General features: G+C 33.4%; 4 protein-coding genes across 5 annotated transcripts; 2 read left to right on the top strand and 2 right to left on the bottom strand.

Annotated features, from left to right (window-relative positions):
• Window positions 1-305: 305 nt before the first annotated feature.
• Window positions 306-2,961, top strand: LOC144573245 (Integral membrane Yip1 family protein). The gene is made up of 6 exons (XM_078322977.1): window positions 306-598; window positions 774-816; window positions 896-976; window positions 1,312-1,471; window positions 1,570-1,843; window positions 2,498-2,961. Exons 1-6 carry the CDS (start codon window positions 542-544, stop codon window positions 2,687-2,689), a joined length of 807 nt encoding a protein of 268 aa, XP_078179103.1. The 5' UTR covers window positions 306-541; the 3' UTR covers window positions 2,690-2,961.
• Window positions 2,962-3,647: 686 nt separating this feature from the next.
• LOC144573225 (NADPH-dependent aldo-keto reductase, chloroplastic-like) lies at window positions 3,648-9,172 on the bottom strand. Of its 2 annotated transcripts, XM_078322950.1 has the most exons (7): window positions 8,953-9,172; window positions 7,754-7,804; window positions 6,467-6,543; window positions 5,229-5,316; window positions 4,715-4,990; window positions 4,119-4,364; window positions 3,648-3,889 (listed from the first exon to the last, which is right to left on the bottom strand). In XM_078322950.1, the coding sequence occupies exons 1-7, from the start codon at window positions 9,088-9,090 to the stop codon at window positions 3,806-3,808; spliced, it is 960 nt and encodes a 319-aa protein (XP_078179076.1). In that variant the 5' UTR covers window positions 9,091-9,172; the 3' UTR covers window positions 3,648-3,805. The 2 variants fall into 2 exon arrangements, with proteins under 2 accessions (XP_078179076.1, XP_078179070.1); XM_078322944.1 differs by lacking the exon at window positions 7,754-7,804 and having other exon boundaries at window positions 8,953-9,154.
• A 3,424-nt stretch (window positions 9,173-12,596) lies between these two features.
• On the top strand, window positions 12,597-14,720 carry LOC144573260 (putative glutathione S-transferase GSTF1). Its single transcript, XM_078322997.1, has 3 exons — window positions 12,597-12,750; window positions 13,644-13,692; window positions 14,162-14,720. The coding sequence occupies exons 1-3, from the start codon at window positions 12,604-12,606 to the stop codon at window positions 14,599-14,601; spliced, it is 636 nt and encodes a 211-aa protein (XP_078179123.1). The 5' UTR covers window positions 12,597-12,603; the 3' UTR covers window positions 14,602-14,720.
• Window positions 14,721-16,021: 1,301 nt separating this feature from the next.
• LOC144573301 (NADPH-dependent aldo-keto reductase, chloroplastic-like) lies at window positions 16,022-19,721 on the bottom strand. Its single transcript, XM_078323048.1, has 7 exons — window positions 19,496-19,721; window positions 19,103-19,153; window positions 18,672-18,748; window positions 18,489-18,576; window positions 17,887-18,159; window positions 16,627-16,875; window positions 16,022-16,241 (listed from the first exon to the last, which is right to left on the bottom strand). Exons 1-7 carry the CDS (start codon window positions 19,604-19,606, stop codon window positions 16,158-16,160), a joined length of 933 nt encoding a protein of 310 aa, XP_078179174.1. The 5' UTR covers window positions 19,607-19,721; the 3' UTR covers window positions 16,022-16,157.
• Window positions 19,722-20,785: the final 1,064 nt, after the last annotated feature.

Genomic DNA, 20,785 nt, shown 5'->3' on the forward strand with positions numbered 1-20,785 from the left:
TGAAATATTAATCTGGCAGCATCTGCCATGAATTCAAAAAAAAAAAAAAAAAGTCTCTCGTTATTTCAAAGACTACGTAAGAAGGGGAAAAAAAAAATTAGGCTCGAGTCTATGGGAAATAAATCTGCTACGATTCCAACAAGAATTGTAGGATCTTCTTTTTCAAATTTAACCATCAATATTTTAGAATGCACGAATCTCAAAAACAGTTGATTTTCATGCACGAATCTCTAAATAAGCGAGTGGTTGGATTTGGAAAAGCAGGTTCCTACGATTCCTTAGAATCGTAGCAGATTTATTTCCCGAGTCTATAACCCTCGTCTCCTGAGTCCTCTGATGTTTCCCCTGGTTAAAGCAAGGTCTGACATCTCGGTTAAGAAAGTAGTCTTACTATTCAACTCGCCAATCCCCTAGATTAAGTTTCGGAAATAGGAAGGTGCCACTGAGATCTGAAATTAAGACAAAAAAGAGTTCATCCGATCGTGAGAACTAACGATAGGGTTTCCATTGCTAAGGTTAATCATCATCCAGTTCCTCTCTCATGGAGGAAGAAGGCTACGGCACTCTCCCTACCAGCCATTTGCTCGGCTCCGTCCCGGTTCGACCACTAATCCTTAATACTATTTTTCTCCGTTATCAATTTTTCGAGCTAATTAACCGACATTCGTACCTGGATTTACATACATATTTACTGTTTTCTCCTAATTGCTATTGAAGCATTTGTTTAGTTCAAATTTGCGCTCTTTTTACGAACTTTCTTTTCTTCTGTATAGGCGGTGATTTCTGATGAGAAGAAACCCTCACTTATTAGTGAAGGTACGAAACTAACTAAAATTTACCTATAGTATTGTATTGACTAATGAAGTTGGCGATTAAACTTCTTTTTTGCTATTAGGTGGAGCCTCAGCATCAAATTTTAATGTATTTCCACCAGCAGGCAGAGGTCACCCAGCTCCTGGGAGTGGGAATCCATCTGGTAATACTCTTTTAAGAACATGTGATGGTGTTTAACCAAATTGATCGGTAATTTGTATGGGCAGAATGATGAACTTCACTTGCTCTCTTTGCAGTGTTAGGAAATATTCAATCTTTTTGTTTCTTGAATTACTAGATTCAACAAACTGGCAAAAGAAAATGTATTAACAGATGGCAGTTTTTTTATCATTGCAAAGAGAGCAAGCAGAATCTTTTATTCAAGTCTCCTTACTTTCTCTGATTGGTAAGGTGTATATGAGGTGATAAGTGATAACTAGTAAAATGTTGTGCTGATGTCTTTTTTTATGATATTTTTATTGATCTCTTTTTTTTCAGATGGAAATGACCAGAGCCAGCCAGATTGGAAAGGTTTCTTTAGCATTTCATCATATTCTCCTTTTTTCAATGTCGACACTGATGTTGTGGTGGATAGAATGATTAGTTCAGTGTTCCCCAAAAGCAATTTCTTTAGCAAAATCGACGCTAATCCAGATCTGTAAGTAATTTACTTGTTTGTTTTCATTTATGGTTTCTCCTGTTTGACCTGTTAAAGCAGCTTATATAAGTAATTCAAATGCCTGTAAACAAATTTAGGTACGGCCCGGTATGGATTTCAACTACACTGGTGTTCATGCTTGCCGCACTTGGTAACACAGCAACTTATATGATACAAAAAAAGAGTGACCCGACCAAAGCATGGAATTTTGATGTCGGTTATTTTAATTGGTCTGCATCTGTCATATATGGCTATTCAATTCTCGTGCCTCTTGGGTTTTACTTCTTGCTTCAGTATTTCGGGACCCAATCGAGTCTAGTTCGTTTCTGGTGCATGTGGGGTTACTCTCTGTTCATCTTCATTCCAAGCTCGGTACACTTCCTTTTACTTTCTGTTATTTTCTTTTAAGGTGGTATCGAGTCATCTTTACATCTATTTCAATCATAATTTTAGAGCACTATAGGCTGGAGTATTATCTTTTGTTGGCAGGGACATCCTTGCAAATAGATTAACTTCACAATTATTGATAATCATTAAAATAACTATTAATTCTGAATCCGATATCTGAAATATGGTCCATACTATTTATATCACGGACATGAAGAATGGTGAAAATTAATGCAAGTTTACTTTTCATCAAATGACTTGAGGTTTGCAGTCTGTATTTAACAATTTTGATGGAATATCAAATAATACTTAAATTACATGAAATTTGATACACAACCAATTTGTATGGTAAAAAATGTTTGCTAACTACCTTTTGTATATTTAAAATTTTTCTTGGCTTGATTTAGAAAATATCATTAAGATTGTCAAGTTAGCTCAATTGCCAATGGATTTCAGCCCCAGAAGTTATAGGGTCCAGATGGTCATAAATGGATTATATAAAAATGAATTGTATCTGAGGTCTCTCTTTAAAAGAGTCCATGCCATCGGTGTAAATTATTTTTGATAAATTTGATTAGCATATCTACATTCTAGCTAAAGCTTCCTGCTAACTTGCCTTTTATTTTTCCTTTTTGTTAGCTGCTATTGATTATACCAGTGGAGTTCCTCCGATGGATCATAATACTACTAGCTGGCAGTGCCTCATCTTGGTTTGTCTCGTCGAATTTAAAGTACTATGTTGAAGGAATTGACAGGGCTCCCCTAGTTGTTGGTGCACTTGTGCTGCAGTTTGCTCTAGCTGTTTTCATTAAAGTTTTATTTTTTGATTAAGGTGTTTATATGATATGTGACTTGCGTGCTTTGATATTCTGGTCTTCTTTTGTGGTGGTTGGATGTATTGAAAGCTGCAAGTCTTTTACTTCCAAATTTTGCGTAGTAACCTTTTTAGTACTTAGATCAGGTCAAATATATTTTCTTCATGTATCTACTTGACATATGTGTAAAGTTTTCGAGTGGAACTCATGCTGAGATTTAGCTAATTTGCTGCCATACTTCTTGTAAATCTCACAAATTAAATGGTGAATCTAATAGAATATTCATATAACGATTTTCAGTGGCAAGAGCTTGGTGCCTTGGCATATCTCTTGATCTTTTAATTGGAACTGCTATTGCAGAAATCTGAAATTTTTGTGTGATGTTGATATTGTTTTTGGTTTCAACTCCTTATTCTGACCAGGAAAAGGAGTGGTGGGTGCTTCCTTGCTTGGATGATGCTTATGTTATCGTTTGATACATTTACTCTTTACCTTTATCATGTATACCATGTCCATTGTGTATGTTATTTAATTTGATACCATGTTATGTATTCCTTTACTCTTTTATGCAAGCACTATGTGTATAGGGCAGGTTAGGAGGTGATCTCTATTTGTACCTTCACCTGGTACCAGTGGTACCGTGCACTGTTACTATGTTTTGTATAAGAGTGTCCACTTGTTTCAAAATTTGGGAATTGCTTTAGCTGGTGGAATAACAGGGTCATGATTCGATTCAAGTTTTGCAATCATGATCATTGTTTTGTGTTTGCCTAAATGCAAGTAATAAATCTTTTGTGATTGCTTTTAACTAATCAAGATTTGATGATATGAATTCTGGGAGGGAACAAACCTCCATTTTAAATCAAGATTTGAGATATTTTCTTGGAGCCACTCGCATTTCAAGTTGAGAAATCACACTATTTGCTTTTTAAATCTGAAGTTAAATCTCCAAATATAGGCAAATCCAACCACAATGACATGAAGAAAAGAAAAAAATATAATGCTAATTTGAATACCAGTTTTACCCTTGGACCACGGGAAAATAACAGAAAATGTTGCATCATATGATAATCTATTCCAATCACAGAAATAGAGTTTTTATAGTAAGCTTTTGGAGTGTCAGTTTGTGAGATCAGATCTCACCATCCCATAGCTCTTCAAGGCTTTTGTAAGGTCCTGCCTCATGAATTGCAAAATCTCCTCTGAGTAGCCTTGCCTGGAAATAGAACATTTTACTTGTTAGCTGGTTTTGATCTTTCATCTTGCATAAGTTAACAAATGAGTTGGTGTTCAACAATAGAAATAATATATATATAGTACAATCCCATCATTCTCCCTTCAAATCTTTCAGTTTACTTTCTCTGTTGGTTTTTTTTTTTTTTGGTACGAGTACCATATCTGAAATTCCTCTAAACAGAGAGCAAAGTCAGGTTAATTATCTATACCTGCTTGATCTCAGAAAGTTTGTCAAAAAGGTCTTTAGGAATGGACCAACTAAACAAATCGAGGTTCTCCTTAACCCGTGCTTCGGAAGTGCTCTTGGGAAGAACACTATGGCCGCTCTGTAATCCCCATCTCAGTGCAACCTGAGCTGGCGACTTTTGTAGTTTTTCGGCCAATTCAATCAAGATTAGCTCCTTTAAAACCTCACCTTTGACCCATGAACCTGGCGATCCCAGTGGAGAATACGCCTGTAATGTAATCGTTGCATAGTCTATTCAGAGACTCAAGAGTTGGATATTTTATTATTCTACTTTCTTTATTCAAGAAGCCTAAATGAATTGTATTCTTGATTTACTGAAGATGCATTGAATTAATAAATGCATTACATGTGTCTTGATGATTTTGAAGGATTATTATTCTGGATTTTCATAATACCATGCCATGTCAGTGGGGGATAAAATAAAGTGAGAGAGAATTATGCTTTTGTGGCTAGTCTATTTCTTTTGGCTTAAAGATATTAGGAAAAAATTCAACAGAAACGTTATTCTTTCCGACAATAACACCAAGTGGCGAGAGAAAATAAAAAAAATGTTCATACCGAAAGGTGAACTCCGGAAGATTTACAAAAGTGGTGGAGAGATGGCTGCTGCCACATAGGATGGCACTCAACTTGGTTCACAGCTGGGGGCACCTTAGCTATACCCAGCAGGTTCTGTAACTTCTTGGTAGAGAAATTACTGACACCTATGGCCCGCGCCTGGCCTGATGCATACAGTCCCTCCATTGCATTCCATGTCTCCTCAAGGCACAGAGGGAGCATCACCTCTGATTCAAATCCACGAGAGCCTGGTTTTGTGCGTATCGGCCAGTGGATCTATGATGTTTCGAGTGGTCAAGCTTTAGAGCAAGTAATATATGTATAAGATAACAGTGTGGTATTTTTTTTTGTTTTTGAGGGGAAGAGGAAGGGGTAATACGTAGCCTCTGATCTAATGGTTAATGAATAAATTATGGCAAAAAGAGAAGATCAGCCAGGATTCAGGACATTACGAAAAGGAAAAAAATAATATTCAAGTGACTAAGACATTAAAAAAAGAAATAGAATTAAATACCAAATAAAGGTCAATGTAATCCAGTTGTAAGTTTTCAAGTGTCTTGCTTAGTGCCTTTGAGACATCCTCTGGGGCATGGTCACTACACCTGTACAGTATAACAAGAAAACAGAAATATATATTTTAATTAATTTTACTATTAGGGACTTCAAATTCCTTCAAAATACAAACTGATGAAGTTAACTGCGCTCTAGTACAACTAAGGTTTTTGAAATTAAATTCGCCTTTGGTTTTATGTACAAATTTCATTGATGTTGTTCTATGTACAAGTGAGCAAGCACGCCAAAAATTTTCAAAATTTTGAGTTTGTTTTGTATAAGAACAAGAGATTCAAAATCAATGCACCAAATGGTACAATAAGTTTGCTAATCTTTCTGACTGTTGATCTTACATAATCAAACTCCAAATTTCACTTTTTTTATACAAATGCATTGATTATGTTGTAGAACAAGATCAAAGCACCAAGGTAGTGTATTATTTTTCTCATGTTATATTACAACTTCTTTATGTTGTTACTTCTCGACTAGAAAAAAAGGTTTTGAATCCATTAACAATAAATTAACTTAACAAATTTGGCAATATTTTTCAAAACAAACCCAGAAAATTTTCAAAAATGGACTAGGTTTACACAGATATTATTGGCCTTACATATTAGTGGTCCAAGTCTTTTGGTGAATGGTAAAGTTGAATCAAATTCTACCATTTTTCATAAGTTTCATACAAATATAATTTGAATTGCATTCCAAGTGTGGGACATTTGGAAGGAGAGGAACATAATATTTTTTTTTTCCTCCGAAAGAAAGCCATCACAAATAGCAGTCGACCACATTGCTCAAGGCATAAAGACATGGACTTCATTTTTCTAGTTATATTGTTAGTAGGTTAGACAATAGGAGGTCTTTGCTTGTTGTATTCTCTGTTTTTGTGACCTTTTTCACTTCATAGTTCTCTTTTTACCTTTTTTATTCATTGTAAATACCAGTACACATGTATTTTGATTTTTAATTTCAATAAAATTTATTAGCAGACTACTCGCTACTGTCTTAAAAAATAAAAGAAAAAAATATATATTATTAGCACTGTTAAGTTAATCCAATATATATATATATTTTTTGATAAAAGGCTTTTTACCCTGTTTCATTAAAGAAACATAATTTCCGGTTAAGTTCATCCAATATTGATGGGTTCGAACCAAAAAAGTGCAATTTTTTCATATCTTTTCCTTAAATTTAAGTTACCAGAGTTTGGAAGTGATCCAGATCTCACTACGCTTCACAACTCCTTCAAAAAAGAGCTTCTTTAAGGCATCTCCTACCTACATTAACAAGTCTCATATCTTAAACTGAATAAAAAAACAAGGAATACAGATTCACTAATGCATGTAATTAATACTTTATCAACTCAGAGTCTCAAATTTTCTTTCTTTTAAAATACCATCGGTCTTCAACATGCGTGAAAAGCGGTAACTAATTTGCAATTATCCTTAAATTTAATTAATACATAATGATTTCAAATAATTATGGACCTTGTTAATTTTTTTAAGTTCATTATTTCTAGATTTAAGGTATTAAGGTACAAATGCCTTCATTATTATTAAAACTTTTATAACTCAATACCACAACTTAAATATAAAAACAAAAAAAGTTACATGTGATCTACTGTCACATTTTCTATGCACAAATACAAATATTATGATATATTCAATTTATTTAAATTAGTATTAAGAGCTTATAAAACTTCATTCATGCAAACAATTTTCAAATGTTAATTTTTCAAGTTCTTCATTATCTCAAAAGAATCGAAGTTGTTTATTATTTACTATACGGGTGTAGATGGAGAAATATAGATCACGCTAGGGCTGGGAAAAAAAGCTCGAACTCGTAACTCGCTCATTTACAGCTCGTTTAACTTGGCTCATTTACAACTCGAGTTGACCAACTCGTTTAATAAATGAGCTGAGTTCGAGTTGGCCCCAACTCACTCATTTATAACTTGAGTTACATAAAGTTACATAGTATTGGTCACAATAAATTCCAAAATAATCAAGCTCGGATCTCTAGACTATTATTTGTGCTTTGAGATTCGTGCAAAATATGTTTGAACTTGTGTTGTAAAACTATCACTGGTTAAACGAGTTATAAATGAGTTGTGAGCCAAGTCGAGTTGATAACGAGCTGAGTTTGAACTTGTGTTGTAATACTATCACTGGTTAAACGAGTTATAAACGAGTTGTGAGTCAACTCAAGTTGATAACGAGCTGAGTTCGACAACTCGAGTTGGCTCGCTCGTTTATTAAACGAGCCGAGTTCAAGTTGGAGGTAACTCGCTCAAACTCGGCTCATTTACAACCCTAGATCACGCACAGCGATTTTATTGTGAGATTTCAATTTAATTTTTTTGTTATCATAAATTAACAAAAGGTATTTGAACCCTCCTCCAAATAAATCACTTATGTGATAATCTAAATTTTAAGAGTAGATCAAAGATGTCAAAATGAGAAAAAGAAAAGAAAAATCTTTGGTTACCTCTTTTTCATTTTCATATACCCTTGCACAGTCAATATGTCTATAGCCAGCCTACACAAAAGAGAGCAAATATTAAGGGCCTCAATGCAAACCCAACAACTTTAATTTTAAAAATTTTCATCGTGTGTACAGAAATTTAATTGAAATTTCGTTTTTCTTTTAGTTTTTATATAGTTCAGCATTCTCATTAAATATCAAACGTGTGACTGTAGTCTAATAGTTAGAATTCACATTGTTGTTGTTGAAAAAACGACGCTATTGTCATATTGCGTTGCTATAACGTGCTATAGCGTTCTATATAGTGCCAATAATGTTATAGTTTTTATGCTCCGAAAACACTATAATGTACTATTTAGAACCCTAGTATTTTTTATGGTCCGAAAACGCTAAACACTATAGTGTCATAACTTTTATGGTCCGAAAACACTATAGCTTCTATGATGTTTTGAGCGATCAAGGTTTAGAGCAAGTAATATATATATGAGAAGGGATCAAGTTACAACATTTTTTGAGTTACAACAAGAATTATTTACATTTTCAAAGTCCAAATCATCGATCCAAACTGTTAGATGTGATCTCTACAATAAAATGTGCTTGGAGACCAAATTTTACATTTTTCGGAATTTTTTTACTATTTATTAAGGTGGGTAGAAAAATTAGTCAAATTTATACCATTGAATTTTGTACCCATCTTAATAAATAGTAAAAATATTCCGAAAAATGTAAAATTTGGTCTCCAAGCACATTTTATTGTAGAGATCACATTTAACAGTTTGGATCGACGATTTGGACTTTGAAAATGTAAATAATGCTTGTTGTAACTTGTTGTAACTTGATCCCTCCTATATATATATATATATATATATATATATAAGATAACAGTGTGGTATTTTTTTTTGTTTTTGAAGGGAAGAGGAAGGGGTAATACGTAGTCTTATGGTCCGAAAACACTATTGTCATATTGCGCCGCTGTAATGCACTATAGCGTGCTATAGTGCCATAGCTTTTATAATCTGAAAATGCAGCACTATAGCACACTATTTAGAACCTGATAACAAGCAACAACACATTATGCATTTAATATTTTATATTTTGGCCCCCAATCTAAATTTTTAAGTTCCACCACTGTTTTTTAGGACATAATTCAACAACAACAAAAAATGGATATGTACAAAACCAGAGATTAAAAGAAAGATAACCTTGATCGCTGTAATGACAGCATCCCCAACAAGACCTGAAGGCGCCTTCCATGTGCCTAAACCAACGGCTGGGATCTTCGCACCCGTGTTCAGGTCAAAATAGAGAGGCGCATTTTCTTGATTCTCGCTCTTTGCCATTTCCTCCTTTTCTTTATCGAACAATAATGTTATCGACAATTTATTGGAATGAAATCGTGAGATGAAGGAGAGTCGAAAGGATGCTTTGTGGCATTTTGCATGAAATAAATAACAAATAAAATAAGACTCTTAATCAGAAACTTGTGTGGCGGTCGCAATGAAGCCGATCGTGTAGGGAGTCAGATCGGGACTTGATCATATGATATTTAATCACGAGTAATAAAGTTTAATTATTCATCATAAACTTTAATTTATTTTCTTTATTCATTAATTAATTCAGTCAAGTAAAGATGGTAGTTATCATAAAAATAGATTTTATGAAAACAAGAAAATTGAACACCAAAAAAAGAAAAAAAAATAGAAAACTAAAAGATTATAATACAAATTATTGTTAGCCAGTTTTATGTAAATATGAAATAAGTATCCTCTCAGATATTGAACGGTGGAGTTTATTACTTTACAGTTTCATATCATTTCAAAAATAGTGTCTATTCAGAATGATGCACGGCCAGTATTATTTGTGCTTTGAAATTTGTGCAAAGTTAAAAGAATAAATAATAGGAATTCACTAATTATAAAAGATTCTCTTTTACGTTACTCGAGAGGATACAAATTATGTAAATAACTAAATATGGAGACCTTTTACGTGAATAATTTATTGACCAAAATGTTCTTTGATTTAGGAAATATAATGGGGCCCACGTTGTCAGTGACTCGTTTTGTAAAATGGTGTACAGGAGGAGCAACATGAAACCTAGACCTCGGATATCTATAGTTTCGAGTTGAACAGTGAATTGCAGGTGCCTATCGGTTCGACTCCAACACAATTTGTTGCCATTCTTTTCTATGTAGCATTAAAAAAAAAAGTTAATTTAAAAAACTAGTATCATTTTTTTTGTGACGGTTCTGTCAAAAATGTTTCATAAAACAATATGTCATTGTATAACAAAATATGTTTAAACTAAGCGACTGAAGTTTAATTCAGCAAAATCTTGCTTAACAAAATTTCGAAAACTTTCCAAACCACATAATTAGATTTGATGTGACTGCCGAAAAAGAAAGTGTAAATGTATAATGCTATGTTACTCTGATACTCTAATATAGGATTCATATCCGTATCAAATTTGAATTCTCAAATTGTTTGCCATTATACTAGACAATCTTATGTGATATATATTAGTAACTATCATATTTAATTTGTATCTTTAGCTTTTTGTGCAAATTTAATTTAAGTTATGATTATGATTAATCTTAATACTGTCGGCTTCATTGCAACTGCAACATAAGAAACTTTTTACTATTTTTTATGAATTTTTTTTAAAATTATTGTTTTGAATCTTAAAACCAATGATATTTTAAAATTTATAAAAAAAAATAGTAAAAAAATTAAAAAAATGTAAAATTTGGTTCCCAAACACATTTTAATATGCAGAACCGTTGAGCACTTCAAAATCAACTATTTGAATTTTAAAAACCACAAAAACAAATTGATAGCACCAAAGCTCAGGAACTACCATTTTGATGTTATCCGGCCATTTTGATTAATACCCTAAAAAAAAGATTTTTTTTTAAAACTGCCCCGACCGCCAGGCCCATGGGCGGCCCAGATCCTCTAGTAGACCGCCCGAGTCAGAGACGGTATGTTAGGGACCAGACCACCTGGGGGCCGGGCGGTCCTCTATTTTTTTTTAGAGATCTTAATATTTTGATTTAAATAATTTTGTGAAGAAAAAGTTTTCTTGTATGCCAAAAAAAAGACATTTGATATATTTATGAGTGAGATGTCGTAACTCTTTATAACTTTGATTTGATTTGTCAATTGGATATCACAAGTCTAAATATAACACTAATTAATGACTTGGCCTTGATTCTTAATAATTTATTTTATTCAAATATACACAAGAAAATATGGTTAGATTGCATCAATGATGTCAACTTCTTTATTTTTTTAGAGAATAATTGGAGAGCGAGAGAGAGAATAATTGAATTATTTGATTATTGTCAACATATACCATTTGCTCGGAGATAGGCAAACGAATACAATAAATAGTAAATGCATTGTAAAATAATTATATAGATAATTCTTGAATAATCTCTTAGGCTTTTGCCTAAACAAATACCGATCGTTGTATATCTACCATTGAACGAAAACTTAAACTGAATTTTTGAGGCACTAAACGATATTTTTTTTTGAAATTCTAATGCTTCAGATGCTTAGGTTATCTCCCGGTCGATATTTGGATCTGTCTCGTCTCCCCTTTCCGAAAAGTGGTCATACGCGCAAATCCGACTTTCCTATCCAAAGTTATGGCTATTTAAAGTTTTTTCGAAAGCTAAACTTTGAAAATTCATAACTAACTGTAAAAAAATCCAAATAAATTGAAATTTATGTCAATTCTGTGTATTTTTTAATGCTCTACATGCTGGTGTAATCACTTTTGCAGTTTGGTCCCTGTATCAATCTATACTTGTTGATTTACCAGTAAAGGTCAAATTTGATGTTTTTAGTGCATTGCACTATACCAGTGGCATTTGCCTAGTGCTTGGCTACTGAGTTTGGACTTGGTACCATATCAGAGATCAGTCTAGGGTGTTTGTGCATGGACAAAGATCTAATTTGAGGTTTGAACATATTTTAGTAACTCTAAACTACTGTTTTAGTACCAGAAATAAAGATAAGAAGATCAACAAGCTGTCAGAGCTTTGATATTTTTAAGAATCAAGGCCAAGTCCTTAATTAGTGTTATCTTTAGACTTGTGATATTCAACTGACAAATCAAATCAAAGTTATAAAGAGTTACAATATCGCACTCATAAATATATCAAATGTCTTATTTTTTGGCATACAAAATTTTTTTTTCTTCACAAAATTATTTAAATCAAAATATTAAGATCTCTAAAAAAAAAAATAGAGGACCGCCCAGCCCCCAGGCGGTTTGGTCCCTAGCGGACTGCCCCTAGCCCGGGCGGTCTGCTAGAGGATCTGGGCTGCCCGTGGGCCTGATGGTCATGACAGTTTTTTTTAAAAAATATATAATGCGGGTAGTTTTAAAAAAAAAATATTTTAGGGTATTAATAAAAATGGCCGGATGTTAGCTAACCTATATATATAATAGACTTATTGTTTTTTAGATTTTTTTTTTTAAAATTATCATATCTATATTGTATACAATATCTGTGTAATGCGATTCTTTTGCGAATCTCTTTAAAAAAAAAAAAAAAAGAGTTGCATATTTTACACGGTTATCCACTTATCCATTCTTTTAAAAAAATTATTTATTACTTTTCTGAAAATAGAGCTGATGTTATCTGTTATAGCAAAAGGTCAAACATACCAATTCAAACAAAAACGACAAAAGTAAAACGAAATCAAAAGCTTAATTTTATAATCCAAGAAGGTTCGAGGAAGCTCCGCTCCGACATGAGCGGAAACTCAGTCAATGCCTCTCCCTATAAAATATGTCTCCGTCTTCTTCTTCTTCTTCTTCTTCTTCTTCTTCTTCAAGCACAGAAATGGGGATAAAGGTTTATGGTTTAGCATATACAGGAAGTGTAGCAAGGGTGTTGATAAGCCTGGAGGAGGTTGGAATCGACTACGAGGTGGTGCCAGTCGACTTCATCTCCGGCAAGATCAAAAGCCCCATGCATCTTGCACGCAATGTACTAGTCTATTTTTATTTATTATTCTGCTAAATACCATCTTTGCATTTGTTACCAATCACATTTTTATATGCTCTTTTTTTGAAGAATATCTGGTCAGTAGCCGGCTGATAATATATTAATGTTAAAAATTATATTTACATAGTATTTTTACATTCTCAGAATAAAATCAACTAGTAAATAAAACACACATTTATATGCTCAGGATCGAAAATACTAAATGTCATTAATTTAGTGTATAACTAATAACTTGAAGGTTTCTCTATCACAATTAACTTTTGGGAAATTTCATGCTCTGAAACTGAATACATCACAGGTAGAAAAGGAATTATTTGTACTCGAAAATCGATTAATTAGAAGATTGATATTTTTTAAACGGACTATATATTTTTTATTTTCTAATAAATCATAAAATAGATATTTTATAAATTTAAAATGAGTATTAATTAATAGAATGGTAAAATGAGTAAATTTATGCATTTTTTAACGTTAGAACTTAGAAGGATAAATATGATATTATGTATTTAGAAAGGAGAATATGTAATTTTAAAGTTTTTGAAGGTTATGCATGAAAATTCCCCCAATAAGTTGGGGTGTAATTTGTATCAATCAATTAGCACGAAAAATCCCTTAAATTACGTACCCAAAGTACTATTTCTTCAATTAAAAGATTTGAATTTTTTTGTCTATTATTTGTTAGTATTTTTTTTCTTTTTCAAAAATGTGTCTAGTAATACTTAATTAACATGTCCGCTTAACAAAATAATACACAGGGCCCAAATGATGAAATAAATTGAGAAATGATTTCTTGGTATGGCTACTCCCCTTTGTTGAATCATATTATGTGTGTGATATCTGAATCTTATTATATATGTTAAATTTATTCTTTGAAGCCCTTCGGCCAAGTTCCTGCTTTCCAAGATGATGATTTCATGCTTTTTGGTGAGTTCTGATTTTTCTTATCTTGTCCTGCATTATGTATCCATGTCATGTTTGGTTGTAGAGCAAGGTACTTTCTACCAAAGTTGTCAAATGAGAAGTAAAATAAACGGAGTAATTTAATTCAGCTTTTTAGACGGATTAGCTTACTCCGTCTGTAGGACTCAATGTCAAAACATATTTTCATTTTCTTTTTGTTTTCTCTATTAATTAGTCAATAATTTAAATCATAATTTAAGCAACAAGCTCCAACCAATCTAGAATAACTTGAACCATCTTATTTTAGAGTAAGGAATTCAATTGTTCTTAATTTTAAGTAGCAACCAAACATGATCTTAATAAAGAAAGATTCAAACTGCCTGATCAAAATCAAATCAATATAGATAGCACATTTTTTTTCTATCATTAGTAGCAAGAGATATCTTTACTGTATGTGTTGTGTTTCTAACATATTCAGCTTTTGTTGAATCAGAGTCACGCGCAATTTCACGTTACGTTGTCCGCAAATACAAGTCTGACCTTTTCCGAGAAGACAATCTCAAAGAAGCCTCATTGGTAGATGCATGGCTAGATGTCGAATACGGCCAATTCAACCCACCTTGCTCTGCCATGATGTACAATGTCATTGTTAAGCCGATGCTTGGGGAAGCCATCGACCAACAGGTTGTAGACGCAAACTTAGAGAAGCTAAAGAAGGTGCTTGACGTGTATGAGACACGCTTGTCACAATGCAAGTACTTAGCAGGAGATGTCGTCAGTTTTGCTGATCTCAGTCATTTTCCAAGCATTTATTACATCATGTCGACACAATACGGGTCTGTGTTCGACTTGTACCCGCATGTTAAGGCATGGTATGAGAAAATCATGGTCAGGCCATCTATTAGAAAGGTTGTTGAAATCATGTCAGCTTAATTAAGAAGGGAACTATGAAACGAATTGTACTTCGATTTTTGGTTTTTAATGGTTTAGGTTTGGTATGTTTCAGTCGGTCATTTGATGCATCAGTATTTAGTGGATTTAAATATGCATAATTGTACTTTGTGGCGATTGTTCATATATATTTATTACGTATCTGTCAACTTGCGAAATAAAAAAAATTAAAAAATTTATATAGAAATAATTGTTAGAAGTTAAATATTTATCAGATAATGTTATAAAAAAAAGAGTGAGTCTATGGTACTATGCATATTACGATTTGGTCCGTAATACGGCTCAATATTCGACTTTTCAAAATCCTAACGGTCAATCCGAACCGTTTATCTTGTTCTCCATATTAATATGTGTTTGGAGACCAAATTTTACATTTTTTGAAAAAATTTTACTATTTTTTTTAGATTTATTGAATATCACTTTTTTTGGATGGTCCAGAATTTTCAGATCAAGTGATTTTTTAATTATCTAAAAAAAATAGTAAACAAATTTCAAAAAATGTAAAATTTGGTCTCCAAACACATTAATATGCAGAACAAGATGAACGGTTCGGATCAATCATTAGGATTTTAAAAACTCGAATATTGAGCCGTAGCACGTAACAACCGTGATATGCATAGTACCATAGACTCGCTCATAAAAAAAGTAACATCGGAAATTAAATATCTGTGTTATTCTTTCAAAACATTTAAACTACATATTACATATTGACAATCAGGATCATGCCTAGACGCCAAGATGCAGAATTTAAAATAACAAAACTAATTAGACATGATAACCAAGTTTTAATTTGAATTGAACTTCTCAGATTTAATTCCTTAAACGTCTTCAATCGGGTCCATAATTCGCTCAATATATAATCCAAACAAAGGGAATCTTCCCATAAAAAGAACTCCGCAGGAAATTGAAAGGAAAATTAATGTAGTGAGGAATTGATGCAGCCGGATCTAATCATGAGATGCCAAATGAAGGTCATTTTTGGTACACATTGCTCACCTCTGAGTACAGTGACAAATGAATAGTTCGGGTTCATAACTACAAGGTCAAAAATTCATAATTCGGGTTCAGTTCTGCGGGGTCAAAAATTCATGATTCGGGTTCGGAAATGATTCGGTATAATAAAGAAGAAGAAAAAACTCAAAAAAAAACACCAAATAAAAAAAAAAATGGTTCATGTTTTTCTCGCAAATAATTAGTGACTAGTGCGAATAAAACGTATTATACGTTTTTTTTTGCGTCTCATTCGAAGTTTGGTTCGGAAAAGTAAAAAAAAAAGTTAATACCTGAATAAAACGCGAATTTCTCGCATACATTGTCACTATGCCTCTGAGGATTTATTTAGACTTATCGGCAAAACCGGTACTACATATTTAATTTTATTTCTTCAAGTATATTGCTAAAAATATTTTCAAGCATCTCAAACTTGATATTATAATATTTGCTCCTTGTGCAGCAAATAAATTGTCCCACGAGTTATTATGGGGAAAAAAAAAGGTAAAAAAAAGTTCAACAACCAGGATTTCATTTCGATAAGTGTGTTAGATTTCTCCGTCCCAGAGATCTTCTAAACTCTTATAGATGCTTTGCTGGTGAACAAAAAATTCCCCGCGCACTAGCTTAACCTGAGAATGACAACTTCAAACTCTCAGAAAAATAATAGAAAAGTTCTTTTTGAGTGAGGCTATGGTATATGCATAGTACCATAGCCTCACTATTCTTTCTGCTCCTCTTTTTTTTTTATAGATGGTGTAGTTGAAAACAAGGGAAGGCGAAATATCCAGTAAAGCCCCTAAACCATCCCCTGTCTATTTTGTCAAAATCAAAACTGCTCTATATTGCCTGTAAGATTAGAAATATGAGAATATATTCCACAAGACTCGAGTAATTGATCTCAGACACACAATCAGAAAATCATTTATCAGATTTGGATTAGCAGGCAAGGATCCTCTGATATGCACATCTTATTTTCTCCAAATAATAAGATAAGAAAAATGATAAATTACTTGCCTGTTCAATTGCAGAGAACTTGGCAAAAAGTTTTTCAGGTATAGACCAATCAAACAAATCTAGGTTTTCTTTCATCCTAGACTCATTCTTGCTCTTGGGAAGTACAGTGTGCCCCATCTGGAGTCCCCAACGAAGAACAACTTGTGCCGGTGTTTTACCCAGTTTCTCGGCAACCATTTGCACAATTGGGTCTGATAACACTGCATTGTTGCCTGAAGTATATGCCGGCCTACCTAAAGGAGCATATGCCTTTGCCAACAAAAGGACCAAAAGTAAATGTCAGACAAAAGTAATAGCTCACTAACAAGACAAAAAATCATACTAAAAAGTTTGTTGACATGGGTATTATTTTTCTTTTTAATTATGTTAGAAATTAGGAAGACATCATTGTAAAGTAGAGAATTCTTTTAAAAAATATGAGAACTTACGTAATCTGGAGTTTAAAAAAAACAACTCTGAAGAACAGAAAAGTTTGACAAATAATTGTTTGCTGTAGAAAATGTGAGCAAGGTCGAAAGCAATATGGAACACTCAAAAGTTTTTTTTCTATACTTCAAAAAGTTCAAGGACATGGTTATTACACTATACTGTCAGTGTTTTAAGAGTTCAATGGACACAAGTGTATAAATGCAAAACAAGTTTAAATGGTCTGAACTTTTGGATAGGTATAGATTGTACAAATGTACAATTTAATTGACCTCTGCAGAATACTATAAATATCATGTACACCCCTCAAAAACAAATAATATCATGGATAACCCCACAAGTATGAAATGCCATATATACCTAATTAAACTACAACAACTAATGACATCAGAAAAAAGAAATAATTAATGACACCAGGAGAGAGCACTTTTATGTGATATTATACCGTGTTATAGAGGGGAAATGTGAGATCTTTCTCATCTGTTGTAGGGGCACATGTCAACCATTCTTTAAAGCGTCTGCATTGGGATTTCTTTTTTTATTTCTAAAAGCACACATGGTATTTCTTTTCTAATTTCTGGGATGTAACATCAATTTCTAATAAGTTTTTTTTTTTTTTAAGAAATCACTTTCTAATTGTTTCTATTGACTTTGTTCTCTTCCATAGTAATAATTACTGACGTAGCCACTAAAATAAATTAACAGTTAATTGCACGAGTGTAGAGGTTTAGAAATTAAAATTAACATAATTTTATTTTGTTCTTGACAGCTGTTTTCGGTTTTTTATTTTTATCAGGCAGATGTATATGCTCTTAGATAGAAAGATAAACTTACTGTGATGTGAACACCCTTTGACTGACAAAACTCGTGCAGCTTTATCTGTTGCCAGCTAGGATGACATTCCACCTGGTTGACAGCAGGTGGGACCCGTGCTACTTCAAGGAGATCTCCCAGTTTTTTGCAAGAGAAATTGCTCACACCGATTGCACGTGCTTTCCCAGAATCATACAGCTTCTCCATTGCTTGCCATGTTGCCGGTATATCAGGCACGAGAAAATTTTCTGGGCTGACGCTGCCTTCTTTCTTGACCCGAAATGGCCAGTGAATCTTCATTATATGATAAAGACACAATTATTCCTCCGTACAGCATGATTTACGATTCAAGTAAAAAATTCTACATCAATGTAACTGCATCAAGGCAGTTCTCCTTTGTGAATATAGAAATTATACAGTGTGCCAGTCGTACCAGTTAATGTCAGGAAAAAGGTTAGAACTTAGAACAACTTGAAGTAATGAAGAAGAAATCACAGGACAAGAATAATATGACAAAGTTATAAGCCAATGACTGAAACATTTTTGAGTCGTACCAGCCATCACAGACTTTCAGACAAAAATTGCTACATTACAAGTGATATTCGAAACAACTAATAACTTACCAAATAAAGGTCCAGATAATCCAAATTCAGATCCTTTAAGGTCGCATCAAGTGCAACAGGTGCATCCTGTGGTGAAAGATCACTACACCTGAAATTTCTTTCCGACTTTAGGCAATAGAGATAAATCCTTAGCCAATAAAATAGGTGCAAAATCCTCTTTTAGTGTGGTTTAAGAAAAAAAACCATAGCTTAGATGTGATGAATAGATCTTCACGCTTGACCACACCATCTTCAAATAGCCTCTTTAGTGCAACACCAACCTATATAATCAGAGCAGAACCAGAAAATTGAGATATGGGGCTGGTTCAATAAGTGTTCTGTAATTTCAAATTTCATTTTATGAGGTGGTCTGATAGTATAATTTTAAAAATAAAATTTTAAAGGACAATACAATAAAATTTCAATTTATAGGAGGTGCTTAGCACACATTTCCCTCTATCAACTTCCACCAGTGTATATAATAAGCAACAATTGCTGAGTAGGAAATTCCCAACCTCAATAAGCAAGCTCAAACATAAGTCCGGCAACATTTAAATTAATAACTTAGCATGCACATATATATTCTTTTTGTAAGCATGCAATTAATGGAACTATCACCGAAGGAGAACGAGTACCTCCTTCTCATTGTTGTACATGTGTGCACAATCAATATGCCGGTAACCAGCCTGTCACATTAGAAAGGAAAAGGATCTTATAGTACATAAGCACATTTTAATTAGCAAATCACCTACATTACTTAAAATATTATGAGCTCTATTTTATATAGAAAAAAAAAAGTAACTTGATTATTATGACATTTTTTTCTTTCGTTCCTTTTTGGAATTGGCTTTTGGGAAGAAAGTTAAAGAACCAGCTTCTAAATTTTACTCCTACGGGATGAGGATAAGAAAATTTCTATATTCTACAGTCCTGAGCAGGTCGAATCAGTTACTGGTCTGTTACAATAGGAAAAAAACATCTGACAGTAAATGAATTTTTTTTTTTATGAGAGATGATAGTACAACAACCTTGACGGCGGTGATGATAGAATCTCCGAAACCTTCCGCGTGGCGGCTATAAGTGCCAAGTGCGACCGATGGAATCTTCGCTCCTGTGTTCAGTATGAACTCTTTCACCATATTTAATCTGGTATATAGAATACTAATTTTTTTTTTAACTTTCTCGGAGAAACTGCAAAGGGAAACCGATGGAAAGAGGAAACAGAGAGAAAAGAGATGGGTAAGGCGAGTCGGAAGCGTATCCTCCGCTGCGGAGCCGTTCGTTTTGTGGGTAGGAAGAGAGCAGGGAAAACGAACGGAGCAGATTAAAAGCTCCGTACAGCGTTTTGAATCGAGAGGGTAGGAAGAGGTCAGGGAAAACGAACGGAGCAGATTAAAAGTTCCGTACAGCTCTGCGTTTTGAATCGAGCGGGTAGGAAGAGGTCAGGGAAAACGAACGGAGCAGATTAAAAGCTCCATACACCGCCGCAGAGGTTACGCTTCCGAAGCGAGTCCGCAACCTCTGATGTAACTCAAATTATGACCGTCCGATTAGAATCTGGGTCAATCGGTCCAAGATGGAATGCACGGTCCCTTTAACATTCGTGCCAAAACAGATCTGACGGTCCAGTCTAAACCCAAACTTTGAGTTACTTTAGGTGATATGAATTCGGGGAGGTTACTCCAAGCAGCCGATTTTTTGTTAATAAAAGAAAAAATATATATATATCAAAATAGGGTTAGAATTTGATGAAATTTCGAAATATAAGAAGAACGGATAATTTATCTCCATTACAAGCAGTTAACTCATCTTTAACCACACAAATTCACTAATTATAAAAATAAAAAGTTTTTTGGACGAGATAATTTATTTCATCCATACTGTTTTTTTTTTCTTGGAGAGATAGAAACATAATAACATGATTTACGTTTAATTCACGAATTATTCAATTGTCAATATGTTTTATGAATCTCTTTGCTATTATGGACTAGTTATTTAAATGTATTATTAACTCTATTATTGACGACAAATTACGATTGTGATATACCTTAATCAGTGGGCTAAATTATGCTGTAAATAACAGCATCTTGTTAGTCAATCCGTGTGCAATATCTTTTTAGTGCAAGTTTTTAAAATTGTCTTCAAATTTTAGCTCCTAAATTATTATTTTTCAACTTAAGAATTGCTGCGGTGATGCATATCCTTTTTTTTTTTAATATTCTGAGAGGTCCAGTGCTTTGAAGGGGCAATGCGCCAACGATTTTACAGCTAGACGGTTTGGTGATGACTGGTGAGGTGAACTTTAAATTCTCTTGATT

The sequence above is a fragment of the Carex rostrata genome, chromosome 2, assembly GCF_964058835.1.
Source record: "Carex rostrata chromosome 2, lpCarRost1.2, whole genome shotgun sequence".
Taxonomy (NCBI): domain Eukaryota; kingdom Viridiplantae; phylum Streptophyta; class Magnoliopsida; order Poales; family Cyperaceae; genus Carex; species Carex rostrata.